The sequence below is a fragment of the Plecotus auritus genome (assembly GCF_963455305.1).
Source record: "Plecotus auritus genome assembly, chromosome: 2".
Lineage (NCBI taxonomy): Eukaryota > Metazoa > Chordata > Mammalia > Chiroptera > Vespertilionidae > Plecotus > Plecotus auritus.
This window is the reverse complement of record NC_137771.1, coordinates 17,374,831-17,391,702: the sequence shown is the minus strand read 5'-3', so window position 1 is coordinate 17,391,702 and position 16,872 is coordinate 17,374,831. Positions and strand designations below refer to the sequence as shown.

Here is a 16,872-nt window from a genome sequence, read left to right as displayed (position 1 = left end):
CACTCATCTACCCCAGCCCAAGGTCCATCCTTCCCCACTTTTTTGCAAGTCAGTCTTATTTTCTGAGTCTCTTTTTACTTCTCTGTCAAATGGGGGTAATCCCTTTATTTATGGTTTTTCACTACAATTCAATGAGATCCCTTCATAAATAAACATATGCATGTACCATTGTCCGCAGAGCTTTACTACAGACTACTCCCTGTCCCTTCAGCACCCCTGGCCAGCTGTGCTCCCTAACCCCCCACTGCAGAATGCTTCCCCACCTGCTGTCACCTGCTTGTGGGGTATGGGCTCAATGCCTATGTGCTGTGGCCAGTTGGTTAGTGGCCCAATCCTTCAGAGAAACAGCCCCTCCCCACTTCCCTCCTTGTGCTCCAGGGTGGCTCCCAGTGGGGGCTGCAGAGCCAAGCTGCTGGGTTTGAACATGGTGCTACTTGTCCTACCTCAGTTTACTTCTCTGCTTATTTCTTCACTGGTAAAATGGGATGATACACTGACCTCAAGGGCTTTATGACAAAGCTTGGCACATAGTCAGTACTCAATAACTGTTGGGTGATTTTCATGGCACTTGTTTTTATGTCCTCTCTCTGCAAGGCTAACTGAAAATTCTGCTAGGCAGAAGCAGGCTTTAGAACATTTCCCTATTTTGCTGTGATTTTTCTCTGTACCAGAACTCACCCTCTCATCCCTCCCCCCACCAACCAACCCTCAGATGGACCCCAATATGCAAGAAAGATTTTTGAAAATGGAATTTCTCTCGTGGGGAAAAACTTGCTTGAGAAACTTCAGGCTTGGAAACCACAGCACTGCGGGGTCTGGGGTGGGCCGAGATGGCTGATCCAGGGCTCTGAGGGCCAACAGCTAGAGCTGTCCTCAAAGCCATTCTCAGGGTGAACACAAAGGGCTCAAGATCCAGAGACCAAATCCTCTACTAGTTCAACTAAGTGACACACGGCACAGGGCAAGGTCATGAAAGACTCCTCCAAGGAAGTGACTTTGAACCTGGGCCAGGGAAGAAAGGCCATGACTTTAACACAGGAACACGGGACTGGAGTGGAGGAGGCTGGAGAGCAGGGCGTGTGGAGCGGAGAAGGCAGGGCCCTGAAGGCCACAACGCGGAGGCACGTGGAGCAGGACAGCACAAGGAACTCGGCCCTGTGACTGATGACATGGCAGGAGCCGGGGGCTGGGGCTCTCTTGGCTCATCCCAAACTGTAGACCCCTGGGCTGTGGCTGCTCAGCCCCAACTCCCAATCCTACTGCCAAGTTCCTCCCCACAGGGAGTATGGGGAGGATTTCAATGTTCATTTGCCTTGAAGAGGAAGCTTTGGGATGGTGGGTGAGGAACTCCCAGAGCCTGGGCCCAGGGCAGGATACCAGGGGGGATGCTCCGTCCCTGTAAGCCAGGCACTGGGTGAAGACTTAAGCAGATCCCTTGCCAGGGGCAGAGGCACCCAAGGAGATACGAGTCGAAGAAGTGAAGGGACCGCTGAAGGGAGAAAACAAGGACAAGGCACTTTCTGGAGTTAAAATTCTTTATTGTCCTGTCCAGGGAGGCCGCCCCTCTCCCCCACAGGAATCCGTGGGGCAGGAGGGAGGGGGCAGCACAGGCCCTTCCCATAGTGCGAAGAGAGAGGGAGCCCTGGTGAGGAGGAAACAGCTCCCTCAGCTCCATGATGGTGCTGGCTGCTCTGGCACATCTTGGACCCAAGGGGTGCCATTCCGAGTGAGGCCACACCTGGGGCCAGGGCCAGGCTCTGTTTCCACTGCTCTGGTCTACAGGGTGTCACTCTGGACACATCAGTATCACTCATCTCTCCCGCCTGACTGGAGGGCCCAGGCCCCAATTTGCCGAGGGAGATGGGCTCAAGTGGGAGATGGGCCCCGGGAGAGTGGGAGAAGGGGCTGCATGGTCTGGAGGACCCCAGGAGATGGGGCACAAACTACTCCTAGTGCAGCTTCTGGCCAAAGGGGGGCCATCCAGCCCTGCTGGACCATTCTAGAGGCCAGTGGAGAGGGCCCAGGGTGGCTTGGCTAGTGGAGACTTCCTAGTGTACCCCGCCCACCCCAGGATGGAGCCCTGGCAGGAGAATAGGCTCCAAATCCAGCTCTAGCCCCATCTGGTGGCTCCAAATGCCCTCCCCTCCACTCCCCCACCAGACACTGAGCTGAGGCAGCACAGGAGCAGCTACAGGGAGAAGTTAAAGCCTTTCCAACAGATGAACAGAGCGGGTGCCTCAAGCACAGGGGTCACCAGCCTGGGGAGGAGGGCACAGGGAACTTCTGAGTGACCAGTGAGACACAATACGCAACTACACCCCCCCACCCCCCAGCCCTGCTCACCCTCAGCCTATTCCATCCCACCTAGCCCAGATTCTTGGGTCAAAACCAGCAGCAGGCCCATCCCTGCCTTTTGGGGAGAGGAAAAAGAATCTGGAACCAAAAGGAGCGGCAGGTCCAGGGCCACGAGGCAGCCATCACCGAAGGTTGAAGACCAGGCTGGCAGTTAAGATGATGCCCAGGAGGAGGACGAAGGGTAGCCAGGTCTTCACGAAGGCCCCGACGCTGGGAGAGGAGGGCAGTATTGGTGGGAAGGGCCGGGGGAGTGAGCCACCCAAAGCCCCATCCATCCAAACCCAGGAGGGGCTGCTGTCCCTGAGGAAGCTCTCACCCCCTAATTTGGTCAACCAAGGGACTGGGCTGGGCCTGGCACCCACGATGGAGGACTGCCAACTACAGTCCTTGGCAGGAGATGCTCCAGGCTCCTGGTGGAGACGTGACACCTCCCTGGGTGGGTGACAGAAGATGTGCCCACCTTCTCTAGAACTTATTGGTTCCATCCACAACCACCCCCGTCTCTGGGGAGAGGTCTCCAGTCAGAGGACTAGGCCCTTGTCTGGGCATGAAAGCCAGGAGCACCGTCTGCACACAGCTTTCCTAATGGGGCTCCCCCGAGAGGGGAGGAGTCAGCAAGAGTGAACAGTGTTGTGGCTGGAGTCAGGGCTCTGGGTACAACCCCGGCTCTGCCTCAGTGTGTGCGTGGCCACAGTTACAGACTTCTCAGGGGACCTCTAAAAGCCTCGGGGCTGTAAAAAGACTCCCAAGAGCCTCCTTTTCAGAAGCTCTTAACGATGAGGGCAGCCGAGGAAAGCCTGGAGAGGTGGCCTGGCTGCCAGGTGCGTGCTGGCTCCAAGTGGGCAGGTCATTCAACCTCTCTGAGCTGCCTTTGCCTGTGAATTGGGACTAACACCTTTGACCTCACAGGTCGTGAAGCTGTGGCTTCCAAGGTCTTCCTGATCCACCACTGGGGCCCACCTGCTCAGAACCCTGCCTCAGATGCTGGAAGCTGGGAAGGGACCCTGTGGGGCAGTCACCCACTCTCCTGTGAGGGTCTACCTGTTCACTTGACCTGAGCACAGGGCTCTGTGCACCCGCAGTCTCTCCAAAGAGCCAGAATCATTGCCCCCATTTTACCAAGAACAGCTGCGGCTAAGAGCCAAGGCAGTCACCTGAGATCTCACAGTGAGCAAGTGACAGAGCTGGGCTTGGGACCCGGTGCAGCTGATCTTCAGCACAGCCACCTCCTTCTCCACCAGGAACTCAGCTAGTTATTCTAGAACCTTCAACATCTCCAACCAGCATCTGCTTTGTGGGCTGAAGGACTCCAGAAATGGCCCTGCTGGGATCCTTGGGAGAGCAGCCCCAGGGGAGGGTGGGAGGTGGGTAGCTCACCTGACATACTTCCCATAGAGCAGGCAGAAGAAGCAGACTGTCACCATGTTCCAGTTGGTGCTGTTGTTGTAGCGCATCAGGTTCAGGGCCAATGCCACGTGTGAGTGGCAGTTGTCACAGCAGAGATTGTGCTGGAGATGCAGAAAGGAGGGGTCATGCTGGGCGTGGGGGAAGCTCCCACCCTGGTTCCCACCCCAAGGAGCAGCTCACGTACCATGCGGTGCTTGTACTCCTCAGAGGCGTCGTGCACAGCTGTGTCCCACGCATTGGGCCCGCTGGCGTATACCCGAGCAGGGTCCAACTTCCAGTACCTGAGGGGAGAGGGGAGTTCTGGGCACTGGCTCAGCTCCACCAATGTTCCCTGGTGCCCGCTCTATGCAGGGCCCTGAGCTGAGTGTTGAAATTGCAGGGGTGAGCCAGGTCCAGGTCCATGCGACAGTGTGATACGCCCAATGCCATGTGGAACCTGGGGAGGAATGAGCTAACTCAGCTGGGGTGACACCGAGTGCAGCCCGAAGAGGAGTTGCCAGGCACAGAACAGCAAGTGGGTATTCTAGGCAGAGGGCACAGCCTGAACAGAGGAAGAGGCACCAAACTGCGCAGTACGTAGCAGAGATCAAGGGAGGAACAGGGTGATGGGATGTTGGGAGGTGAGGCTGGAGATACAGGTACAGCCATGTTGTAGAGGACTTGAATATCACCCTGAGGGGTTTATCCGTCAGAAAGCATTCTCCCCCATCTCCCCACGAGGAGATTAGGGTGAGTGAGAGAGCAGCCTGGGAAGCCAAAGCTCATAAACTTCAAGCTGCGTGAGACCCCTGAGGGAGTGCTGGGAGGTCAGAGCGCCCTCTGGCTGCTGTGAGTGGAATGGCTTGGTACAGAAGCCTAGAGTAGCAGATTTTCAACGGGGGTGCCCCAAGAATTTTTAAAGCATGCAATACCTGACTATTTAGTCAGGGCACTGACCTCTTTTCCCTTAGACTGTCAAATTTAAAAAATGACAAGAGCTAACACAATAGTTGTCTGGTGTCAATGAATCACAATTATACCTTTTTTTTTTGTCAGATCAGCCAAAAAAATTTTTTTGGGTGTGCCACAGAATTTTAGTAATTAGTTTTTGTGTGCCAGGATATGAAAAAGGTTGAACATTGCTGGCCCAGAGACAGAGGACTAGTGAGAAACCATCACGGCCTGGGCAGGGGCTGCTCAGGGGTTCCCGCCCAGAAATGGGTGCCAGGAGCTTCACACAGCAGCCTGGCAGCAGACACCCAGCTCAGAGGCCCTGGGCCCACATGTTCACCGGCCCGAGGAAGCCGCAGGCTGCCTCTGCTGGGTGAGACACCCACTACTCCTTGGGCCTGGCCCTCCTGGGTGCAGCCTCTGGCAACAGAGCACCTGATGCTGTTCCGAGCATACAGATGACAGGGGCATTGTCACCAAGCCACAGCTGAGGTGGGCCCTCGAGAGAGGAATTAAAGCAAGCCAGCAATAGCTCCCAGAGGTCCTGAACTGCTTTTATTCTCTCCACCCAGAACTTCCCAGAGGAGTTCCAAACAATACCTCCTACACCTTAAAGGGTGTGTTCGCTCCTTGAGGGGCAGGAGAAAGAGTCTACGTTTTGGAGTGAGACAGACCTGGGTGTGAGTCCCAACTCTGCCACTTCCTGTGTGATCTTGACCAAGTCTCTTCCCTTTCCTCACCCTTCCAATGGAGCTGAAAACACGACTTTGAAGAGCTGAGGCAAGGTCTAGCTGGCCTGTGGATAAAGCACCCAGCCAGGAGGAACCTGGACCTAGGGCCAGTCACATGGGTGTTCATCACTTACTTGACAGGCTTCCCAAAGGCCATGTTGTCTTCCTGTTGAGGGACAAGAGCAGAGGTCAGTGGGGAACCCACATCCAGCCTGGAAGATAGACCTGGGTTGGCGGTGGAAGTACAGTGACTTAGGAGGCATGTCGGGTGGGCAGCAGTGGGGCCGGGCCGTGCTCTGGGGCCGGGTCGGTTTGTGAAGTGCCAGCAGCAGCATGTTGGTGGAAAGAAGGCAGCATGGCACAGAGCACTGTACACCGAGACCAAAGACTCGGGGTGCCAGCCACAACTGCCCCTTGGTGTGGCTCCTAGTGAATTCTCTCACTCTCTCTGGGCCTCATTTTCTTCAAGTTCTCTGGTCAATTTCTGATCTTTGATGACAGGGAGGCAGTTCCTTCCTCATATGAATGACACCCTGAGCTCCCGACCCAATAGCGGTGCCCAGAGAGCCCGTCTCTGCATCTGCCAGTCTGACTGCATTCAGAGCAGGACAGGGAGGCGGGGGGTGGGAGGGCTCGAGAGGCCTTCCGTGAGGGAGGCATTTTAGCCAGGTCCTAGACCTGCCACGTAAGATGTGTGGGGACAGATTCTGGGTTCAGAATCTGCTGACAGCTGGTCAAAGATGAATTATCATAAGAGTATATGACAGTGAAAGCAATGGCTGTGAAAGACCTTTTTGTGTAAGATGATCATAACAACTATTAATATAAACAGGCTGATGCCCCCATATACCCCTTTACTTCAGCTTCTGATGAAGCTGCAACCTCGAAATAGGCAGGAACAAGCCCACTACACCCATTTTGGGCACATTCCCCCCAAAAGACCTGAGAATATATAGCTGATTCATTGTAGAAGGCCCACCCCCTCTTCTCCATGGCCACACCCAGGGAACCGTGTCAGCCTCCCCTGTGTTCCCACCTTGTGACTCCCACCTTCTGAAGGTCCAGAGATGTGGTTCCTGGATGGTCTGACTCCACTCTTGCCTCTAACCCCTACCCATGTCTCAGTACCCAAGGGGTGGGCAAAGGGCTGGGTCAGTTACTTAAGAATCCTTCTGGCCACACTGCCCTCCTGGCCTGTCCTGGAGGCAAGAGAAGGGGTAAAGGCGTCAAACACTGGTGAGGAGCAGAGGGCCAGGGCCAGGGCTGTGTGCTATCTGCATTCTCGTGGGTCTCAGGGAGCTAGGGAGCTGCCCGCAGGCAAGACAGGCCAACCTTCCACTTAAGCCTTGGAACCCTCCAGAGGGGGGAAGAATGGGGACTCACCGAGACAAAGTAGGGGCCAGCAAAGTCCCGAATGACTCCTGTGGATGTGCAGATGCCCATGTGGCCAATGATGGGGAAAAACCACCTGCAAGAAAAAAGGACAGGGAAGGAGCTGAGCTTTGGGGATCTTGCAGCCGGTTAGACAGATGCCAGGGACACTCTATCCAGTGTGGGAACATGTGATTGTAACTTTGTGTGATCGGTGCCAAAAGGGTGGATGGAGGAGCTGGGGAAGCACAGAAGAGGGGCAAGTGCAAATGAACAGTAAAGGGAGATCACCCCACAGAATGGCTAGAACTGAAAGGACGCTAACGTTGAGTGGGTGAGGATGAGGAGCAACCGAACGCTCATGCACTCCTGGTGGGAGTATAAACACTTTTGAAAAACTGGCAATATAGTCTATGCCTCAGCAATTCCACTTCAGGGTATACACCCAACGGAAACAGATGCCCTGTACAAGAAAGTTCATAGCACCTTTATGTAAAATAGCCAGAAACAACATCTTCCAAAATCCATCGAACTTCACACTTAAAATACATGCACTTTATTATTTATCAACTATCCTATATAACAAAAGCCTAATATGCAAATTGTCCCCTCGGGAATTTGACGGGGAGTTTGACTGCTCGCTATGATGTGTGCTGACCACCAGGGGCGGCGCGGAACAAAGGAAGGCCCCGGCCGGCAGCTGGCAACTGGGGGAAGGAAGGCCCTGGTCTGGTAGCCGGCAGCTGGCAGCCGGCAGCCGGAAGGAAAGCCCTGGCTGGCAGCCAGAAGGCCCCAATTGGCCCTGATCTCCGGCCAGGCCCAGGGATCCTACGTGTGCATGAATTTTGTGCACTGGGCCTCTAGTATCTCAATAAGTAAGTAAACTGGGATACAGATATTTAATAAAGTAGTAGGTAACAATGGAAAACAATAAATTTCTGCTACACACAACAGGTTCTCACAGATATAAGGCAGAGTGAAAAAAGCCTTACACAAAACATACTATTCTGTTTATATGAAGTTCAAGAAAAGGCAGAAGTAATCTATAGTGCTGGAAGGCAAAAGAGGGGTGATCTCTGTGATAAAACTGACCGGCATAAGGAAGCCCTTTGGGTATTGCAAATGTTCTCTATCTTGACCTGGGTGACATAAGTATATGTATGTAAAAACTCATTGAGCCCTATATATACTTAAAGATTTAAACTTTTTATTGTTATAGCTCAATGAGAAGTTATTTTTTTTAAGGATGGAGGAGGCATTTAAACCAATCTGTGTGTGTGTATGGTTCAGGGAAGGCTTCTCTGAGGAAATGATGAAGAAACAGCATGTGCAAGGGTAAAGATTAGGCAACAGCATGGTGAATTCCAGGAACCAGAAGTTCAAATTCTTAAAAGTCTTGGGCATTTAAAAAGCCCAAATCTCACATGGATCCCAATATGCAAAACATATAGGAATCCCAGATTAGTCTGTAGTCTGAAAAGCATGGCTCTAAGGGCTGGAGAGACTGATCCATTTTAAGGGCTGGCAGGGCCACTGGCCAAGTGCTGGTCTCAAGGCTGCACCCTGCTAGGGAGGTGGGACAAAACCTAGAGAGTTGCAGCTCAAGGAAGTGATTATGTGGGGCTGGGGCAGAGTCAGGAAAGACTTCACAGATGAGGCGACTTTTAGCTTTACCTGTGAAAGAACAGGGTGTCAACAGGCAGAAAGCAGAACTCTGAAGCTGCAAAGTGCTGCATGTGTCTGGAGAGTGGGAGGGGGACAGGAGTGGAGGGAAGGACAGTGGTGAATTCAGAGGTTATTCTGAAATACTGGCAAAAGATGATGGTGACCCTGACCACAGAATTGGTGGTGGTGGTGGTGAGAAGCCAATCGATTAAAATATCTTTGTTTTTTAATTATTTAAAAAACACTTTTTTATTGATTTTTAGAGAGAAAGGAAGGGAGAGGGAGAGAGATAGAAACATCGATGAGAAACACCATCAATCGGCTGCTTCCTGCACATCCCCTACTGGGGACTGAGCTCACAACCTGTGCAAGTGCCCTAACTGAGAATTAAACCAGTGACCTCTTGGTTCCTGGGTTGACACTCAACCACTGAGCCACACTGGCTGGGCTAAAAGATCTTTAAAAGAAAGACTGGACATTTTATCATTCTCTACAGGATACAGGTCTTCCCGGTCTGCAGCCTGAGCACCTGAGAGGATGGGGCCAGAGTGTTTTTTTTGAGAACATAATTCAATTCCATCATTCCTTTGCTTAACACCCATTAATGGCTTCCCATTACACTTTAAACTCCTTTCAATAGTTTGGCTCTACTTATCCCTTGAAGTCACCTCATGCCTCTCTCTAGCTACACTGTCTGCCTCCAGTTCCAGGGCACCAAACCCTCCCACTTCAGTGCTTATTTTGCATTTGTTTCTGCCCAGAACACTCTTCCTCGCAGCTTGAGTGCTGGCTGTTTATTGTTTAGGTCTCAGCTTGACTGTAACTTCGGAGGTCTTTCTTCCCTGACCATGCCTTCTAGAATAGCCACACACAACCCCAGGCACCCTAGATCCCATTACCCTGTTTTAATTTTTTTATAGTACCTACTGCTTTCTAAAATGATGGCTGCTTACATATTTACTGTTGTCTCCTCCCACGAGTGTGTGAGCTGCAAGAGAGCAGGATTTTCTCTTATCAGAGTAGCCCCTAAGGCAATGCCTAGCATGCAGCTGGAGCTAAGTATTCATTGACTAAATTATGAATGAATGAATGATGCCCCGCATTTAAGAGTAGAATCAGGCTCTGAAATCAGACCTGGGTTGAGTCCTGACTTTGGTTTTATGTTGTTGTTTTTTATTGATTTTAGAGGAAGGGAGAGGGATAGAAACATCAATGAGAGAGAAACAACAATCAACCAGCTGCCTCCCGCACATCTCCCACCGGGGATCCAGCCTGCAACCCTGACCAGGAATCAAACCTGTGACCTCTTGGTTCCTGGGTCGATGCCCAACCACTGAGTCACACCAGCTGGATGGTTTTTCGCGAGTTACTCATTCTCATTGATCAGTGACAGGTGGATAGTAATGATAATTACCTCAATGAGGGGCTACTGCAAGGACTTAATAGGATATACTTTGTAAAGTGCTTAGCACACTTCCTTGCACTTAGTAGTTGCTCAATGTTGTTATCATGACATGTTCAATAAATACTTGCTATCCTTTAACTTACACTGAGCATAGAGTAAGCTGCTGAAGACCCATAGTAGCCACAGGATGCAGACTCAGAATTACAGGAAAGTAGTTTCGCTGGTTTCTCAGACCCTAGTCTCAGGACCCCTCCTGCCTCCCCCCAATTCCTTTCATCTAGTTGGGGAGAAGGTCTGGGAGCAGTACTCCACATACCACAGCTGTGCTGACATCTGCTGATGGAAATTAAGAATAAAGGCTAGAGACAACATCAGAGCTCTGTGCCCAGGGAAGTCCCCAAACAGAAACTCTCAAAGTATTTGTCAGTCTGGAAGCTGCATGAAGGCAAGCTCCACAGCTGCTTTCTATGCAGATCTGGTATATAATAGGTCCTCAATAACCACGAAAGAAAGAAAAGAAAGAAAAGAAAGAAAGAAAAGAAAGAAAGAAAAGAAAGAAAGAAAGAAAGAAAGAAAGAAAGGAAGGAAGGAAGGAAGGAAGGAAGGAAGGAAGGAAGGAAGGAAGGAAGGAAGGAAGGAAGGAAGGAAGAAAGAAAGAAAGAAAGAAAGAAAGAAAGAAAGAAAGAAAGAAAGAAAGAAAGAGCAAATGCTAGAGCTTCTATCTGGGAAGGTAGAATATCTCAATGAAAAAAGCCCCAACAGCCCTAACCGGTTTGGCTCAGTGGACAGAGCGTTGGCCTGCGGACTGAAGGGTCCCAGGTTTGATTCCGGTCAAGGGCATGTACCTTGGTTGCGGGCACATCCCCATAGGGGGTGTGCAGGAGGCAGCTGATCGATGTTTCTCTCTCATCGAGGTTTCTAACTCTCTATCCCTCTCCTTTCCTCTCTGTAAAAAGTCAATAAAAAAAAATATATATATATATATAATGCCCCAACAGACCAACCAGCGGGGCTCAGGGCTCAGTGGTTGAGCGTCAACCTATGAACCAGGAGATCGAGGCTCGATTCCTGGTCAGGGCACATGCCTGGGTGGCGGGCTCAGTCTCCAGTAGAGGGCATGCAGGAGGCAGCTAATCAGTGATTCTCTCTCACCATTGATGTTTCTCTCTCTCCCTCTCCCTTTCTCTCTGAAATCAATAAAAATATATTTTTTAAAAAAGAAAAAAGCCCCATGCTGGCTTCTAAGCCCTTATTTCCTCATCTATGAAATGGGATGACAGTATCTGTTTTCATTCGGTTGATGTAAGGACTGAATGAGATAGTGAATATAAAATGTTTGGCCCAGAACAGAGGAAGTACCCAACCTTAGCTGTTTTTATTAGTAGTAGCTATTATCTGACTTTTCATGAAGAATTATCAACCTCTCTGAGGGAGGTGGGCAAATCTTTGGATTCAGCTGCTTCTCCTCTGATGCCCCATCCAAAGAGAGATGACAGTTCCTGTGCCACATCTATTCCTAGTTCTGTGCTCTAGGTCAGCAAACAGTGTATGAAGATGGTAGTTCACCTGTCTCTCTCCCTACTGCTGGAAGGTGAGTCTTTTTATGTGCATATGAGCTCTTTGGCTCAGTGGATAGAGTGCTGGCCTGGGAACCGAAGGGTCCTGGGTTCGATTCCGGTCAAGGGCACAAACCTCGGTTGCAGGCTCCTCCCTGGCCGAGGAAACCAATCGATATTTCTCTCACATTGATATTTCTGTCTTTCTCTCTCTCTCCCACTCTCTAAAAATCAATGGGAAAATATTCTCAGGTGAGGAATTAAAAATAAATAAAAAGGACATTTAATGATACAAGAAGCTCAGCTTCACTATCTGAGAAGGTATTTCCTACCTTAGAACGTGGCTGTGAAATTCAGAGAAAAATGTGTGAGAGAGCGAGCTTGGGCAACTGTCCAGCACTGTGAGCAGCGGCTATTATCAGTTGTCAAAGGCTGATGGAGGAGGGCAAACCAGTTCTCCCCAGCCAGAAGCTAAAAAAAGGCGGCAACACTGCCTGCTGCCTGCTTTCTCTCCTGATGAAAGCTAATGCCATAGAAAGAACCTTTGTCTGGGAGAAAAACACCCTGGGACTTAAACACGCTTTGCAACTGAGATGGTAATCTCCGGTGTCATCCGTAAGACAAAGCGTTGGACTCCAGATCTCTGGGGGCCCTAACAATGTTGACATCCCAGGGGCGGGTATGGTCCTAGCAAACTCCTCCGGACTCGGCAGGATATCTTGTGCACAGTAAAAAATGAATAAACCCGTGAATGTGAAGATGTCTTCTCAGGCCGTGTCAGGGCCCCTCCTGCATACGACCTTCCCAGCCACAGAACCCTTCCCGCTGGTCTACAATCGTCTTTCTCCCTATGAGGTGCAATGAAGGTGGGGAGCATGTCCCACCGTCAGCAGGAACTGGCACCGCTCGGTTCTGTGGGCCGGGCCCGAGGGAAAGGCTTGCTGGGCATCGGGCCGGAGGCTGGCCCTGGGCGGCCCGAGCATTCCGCGCGGACCCAGGCTCTCCACGTCCTCAGGCGGACACCGGAGAAAACTCACGTGAGCACCGGGATGGGCGTCCACACCACGCAGTAGGGAAAGCGGCTCCGCTCCACATCCATGGCGCCGCCGCCAGAGCCGCTGAACTGCTTCTGGTCCGTCTCGGCCGCCGTCGGCGCCTCCACTTCCGCCATCCCGGGCGGGGGTGGCTGCCGCGGCAACAGAAGCGGCGAAATTCCTTCCGCTTCCGCCATGCTGTGCGCGCCCCGCTCCGGCCCGCCCCTGCTCGATCGCTGATTTCCGTGTGGCGTCACTTCCGGGAGGTGGGTCCTCCCAGCTTGGCCTTCCCACCGGGAATTGGAGTCGCGTCCCTCAGGGCCTGGGCTGCCTGGCCCCCGAGCCCTCGGCGCCCTCCAGCCTTGCGCGTTTGCACCTTCACCGCACGGCCGCGGGAGGGGATGCCCTCAGGCCGCGCGCAGTCCTGCTCGGAGACCGACCCAGAACTCTAATTCAGTAAGCTGAGGGCTCGATCCTAAAAGGTGTGATGCAGTCGTTATTTATTGAGCACGTCTTAGGTGGCAAGCACTTGATATATATTGTTTTTAATCCCCATGAATTGGTTAGACCTGCGAATTTAGGTATTTCTCCCAGGTTACAAGTGAGCAGTTGAGGCTCAAAGGTAATGAACACGACTCAAACCCAAGCCTGTCTCCCTTGTCCTTTTCATTCCATCATCTCTTACGAGGCCGTGGTAGCATAAAGGAAGGACAAAAATATTATGTGTCGTGTGTGTCGAAGTAGAGACTTGCCTGAAGATATTTGAGCCGTGTCTTGATGTTTGCCAGGTGGCACAGGGGTGAGAAGGGGGTGGAGGTGTCCGTGCAGCTGTGCAAAGAACGGCCTTGCAGAGCACAACGTGCGGGAGTGAGAATATCACGTTGGCTGGAGTAAATCCTGAGCTTTAGATACGATCCGATCCCTTCGTTGTACAGATGGGAAAACTGAGGCTTAGGGAAGGTATATAATTGTCTGAGATATCACACAGCCATACAAAGAAACCATGCTCAAATCTTGGATTCGTTGAGCGTTTTAAAGGATGCCAAGATAGACCAAAAAATGCAGGGGTGGAAAAGGGAAATAGGGAAACAAGAAGGAAGACAGCACTAAAAACCAGGCCAGAGGGAGATATGGACAAGTCTTACCATGGAAGTTGGGAGTTACGCCTTTTTGGGAAGGTCTTCTTCCCTTGAATTACCCTCCCTCAATGCTGATCTACAGAAAGGCTGCTGTCTTGTTTTTTAAATACCTAGTATTTTTAAAAATATATATTTTATTGATTTTTTACAGAGAGGAAGGGAGAGGGATAGATAGTTAGAAACATCCATCAGCTGCCTCCTGCACACCCCCCCACTGGGGATGTGCCCGCAACCAAGGTACATGTCCTTGACCGGAATCCAACCTGGGACCCTTGAGTGTGCAGGCTGACGCTCTCTCCACTGAGCCAAACCGGTCAGGGCAATACCTAGTATTTTTAAAAAATATATTTTTATTCATATCAGAGGGGAAGGAAGAGGGGGAGAGAGATAGAAACATCAATGATGAGAATCATTGATCAGCTGCCTCCTACATGCCCCCCACTGGGGATTGAGCCCATAACTGGACATGTGCCCAGACGGGGAATCCTACCATGACCTCCAGGTTCGTAGGTCGATGCTCAACCATTGAGCCACACCAGCTGAACACCTAATATTTTAATGCATTCTGAGGGATATGTCTGTTACGGAACTCTAAGGTCCTTGATTTCAGTAGCTAGCATAGTTCCTTGTGCAGTACAGATGCCAAATATGTTTATTGATTTATTGATTGATTGGATGTTTTTAAAGACCTCATAGATATCACAGATGAAAATGACTAACCCACTCAAAACTCTTTGTGCTTCTCCTGTGACCCATGTGTGGTGTGTGATCCTTGAAGGGCATCTAGCACAGGGTTTGAAATAGATCAGGTGTGCAGTATGTATTTGTTGAATGAATAAATCACATTACATCTTAATTCAATCATTATAGCTATCTAATCCTCTAAATCACAGGCTCTGAGGAAGGCTATGCCTTAGACATTCCTCTACTATCATTGTCAACTCGTAATTCTAGTCCTTTATTGTGTGTATAGATGAATAAACAACCTAAAAGTCTTTCTCAGGGCCTGCCACAAATTGGGTAGTAGTAACACAAGTACTAATCGACAACCTTGTGTCTTCCCATAGCACTTCAAATAAACAAAAATACCTTACCATGGTTTACAAGGCCCTGCGTTTGCACATGCCCTTTTCTTGTTCACTGTACTATAATCATCTTGGCCTTTTTTCATTCCTCTCATGCTCTTTCATGCCCAGGAACTTGGCACACACTGTTCTCTGAAATCCCCCTTGTCCTCTAACACTTAAACTGGCTAGCTTCCATTCCTCTGAGATTAAATGTGGCTTTCTCAGAGAGACCTTCCCTGACCACCCAATCTAAATTAGACAGCCCCTGGCACTCTCCCTTGAGACACCCTATTCTTTTCTTCACAGCACATTTGTAGCTGTGTACTACTGGACTCCCCCACTAAGCTGGAAACTCCTTGAGGGCAGAAACTCCCTGTTCACTTCTGTAAACCCAACTCTAGCACATAGCATTTGCTTAATAAATACTTGCTAAATTGAACGAATGGCAAATATTTCATTGGTGTCTACAGACAGTCTAAGGACAGGAACCTCGAGTATCACCTGCTACCTCTCAGTGCCTCAGGCTTTTTTAAGGGACCCATGGAGGTTAATTGGTACAGTGCTCTGGAGTAGGTTCCGACCAGAGAGCCCTAGCTCCCTTCCCTATGACCTGCACCATCCTTCCCTTGGCCTATGTAGCTGCATGTCTTAGGCAGGCACAGGAGGAGGGCCAGGTACCCGGAGGTCTAGCTCCTCTGACTCCTCTGGGGCACCTACCCCAGGCTTGTTCCCCACCAAAGCCCATCCACAAGGCCCCCTCTCACACATACACATTACCTTGTTTCTCTCACCCACTGTGAAAACCTTCCTGGCTTGTGCCCGCTCCTCCTCTGTGGCTGCCACCCCTATCACCCACAGACAGATGGGAAATCTCCATCAAAGACTAACACTTCCTTCCAGGCCCAGGATCACAGCGGGGTCCTGGAAGAAGCTCCTGTAACAGAGCTCAGGAAAGGATTGATAGGGCTCACAGCTACCCCTCCCCCAACACATACGACCTAAAATAGGAATGACCATCTGGATCCACTTATAGGGCAGGCTGGGGGAGGAACGAGGGCAGAGCTGGAGCTGTCAAGCTGGGAAAGCTTGGAGGGTAAGATGTTGCTTGTTTGAAGGGTGAACTCAGGGCACGTTCTCTCTTGGCCCCATGTACAAGTCCCCGGGGCTCACATAACACCTCCCTCAGGCATCTCACTCCTCACCCTGTTATTCTAGGCCCCCATGATCTGGCCCCTTCTTTTCCACCCTCATCTCTGTCTCCCTTGGGACTTGCTTGGCATTAATGCACTGGGATGTCTGCCAGTCAGAGGCACTGCATACCTCTTGTCTTTGCTCACACTGTTCCTTCAGCACAATGCCCTTCCCCTGTTCTCCTACACCGCTTTCAAGGTTTCTAGCAAATGCTTCCTCTTTGCTCCCAGAGCACGGAGGCTGTTTCCACCTATTGAATATTCATGTGTACCTGCATTAGCTGTTTACATGCCTGTCTCCCCCAAGAGACTGCGAACTTCTTGAGAAGGGAACTGATTGGATCTATTGGTTCCTGTATTCAGCACAGCATCCGGCAGATAGGAAGTGCTTAGGGAGTGTCACTGGAGCTATTTGTTGGCCATAGATGGTCCCCTTTAAGGCTCTGGGGAAGAACCGCCTCAATCAATAACCCAGGGAAGCAGGGCTGAACCAGGGCCGGTCATGGAGGAGGCTGGAGGAGCTGCTGGGCATTCTGCAGTGTGTGGTGTGTGGGAGCGCAGTGTCCTCTCTCCTGCAGCCTTTCTGCTTCTGTTCCATTCATTACCTTCTCTGGTTCCTGGAGACTGGGGTTCTCCCCATGAAACCCTAGACTGTCTCCCAGGACCGCTCCAAACCTTTCCATGGTGAGGAGAGGATCCTTTGAGAACAGACCTTCTGATGCGTTAGATATCAGAGTTTGTGACTTTCTTTTCCATCCCATTTTATAGATGGACAAACATACCCAAGATTGTAGAAAGCACAGCTAGGATCAGAATCAAAGTCTCCTACTCCCAGGTGGTCAGTAAGGCACTGTGGTTAAACATGTGGACAGCAAGCCCAGTGTTTGAACCTCTGTCCGTGGTTGTCAGACTTTAGGAAAGTAACTGAACCTGTCAGGGCATCAGCTTCCTCATCTCTAAAATGGGAAATGGTGACTCACATCTTTTAGGGTTCCTGTAAGGTTTGATAGGCTACACCTGAA

General features: G+C 50.9%; 1 protein-coding gene across 1 annotated transcript; it reads right to left on the bottom strand.

Moving 5' to 3' along the window:
• Positions 1-1,520: 1,520 nt before the first annotated feature.
• Positions 1,521-12,703, bottom strand: TMEM222 (transmembrane protein 222). The gene is made up of 6 exons (XM_080656605.1): positions 12,458-12,703; positions 6,807-6,891; positions 5,558-5,589; positions 3,947-4,043; positions 3,733-3,863; positions 1,521-2,565 (listed from the first exon to the last, which is right to left on the bottom strand). Exons 1-6 carry the CDS (start codon positions 12,649-12,651, stop codon positions 2,478-2,480), a joined length of 627 nt encoding a protein of 208 aa, XP_080512731.1. The 5' UTR covers positions 12,652-12,703; the 3' UTR covers positions 1,521-2,477.
• Between the last annotated feature and the right edge of the window lie 4,169 nt (positions 12,704-16,872).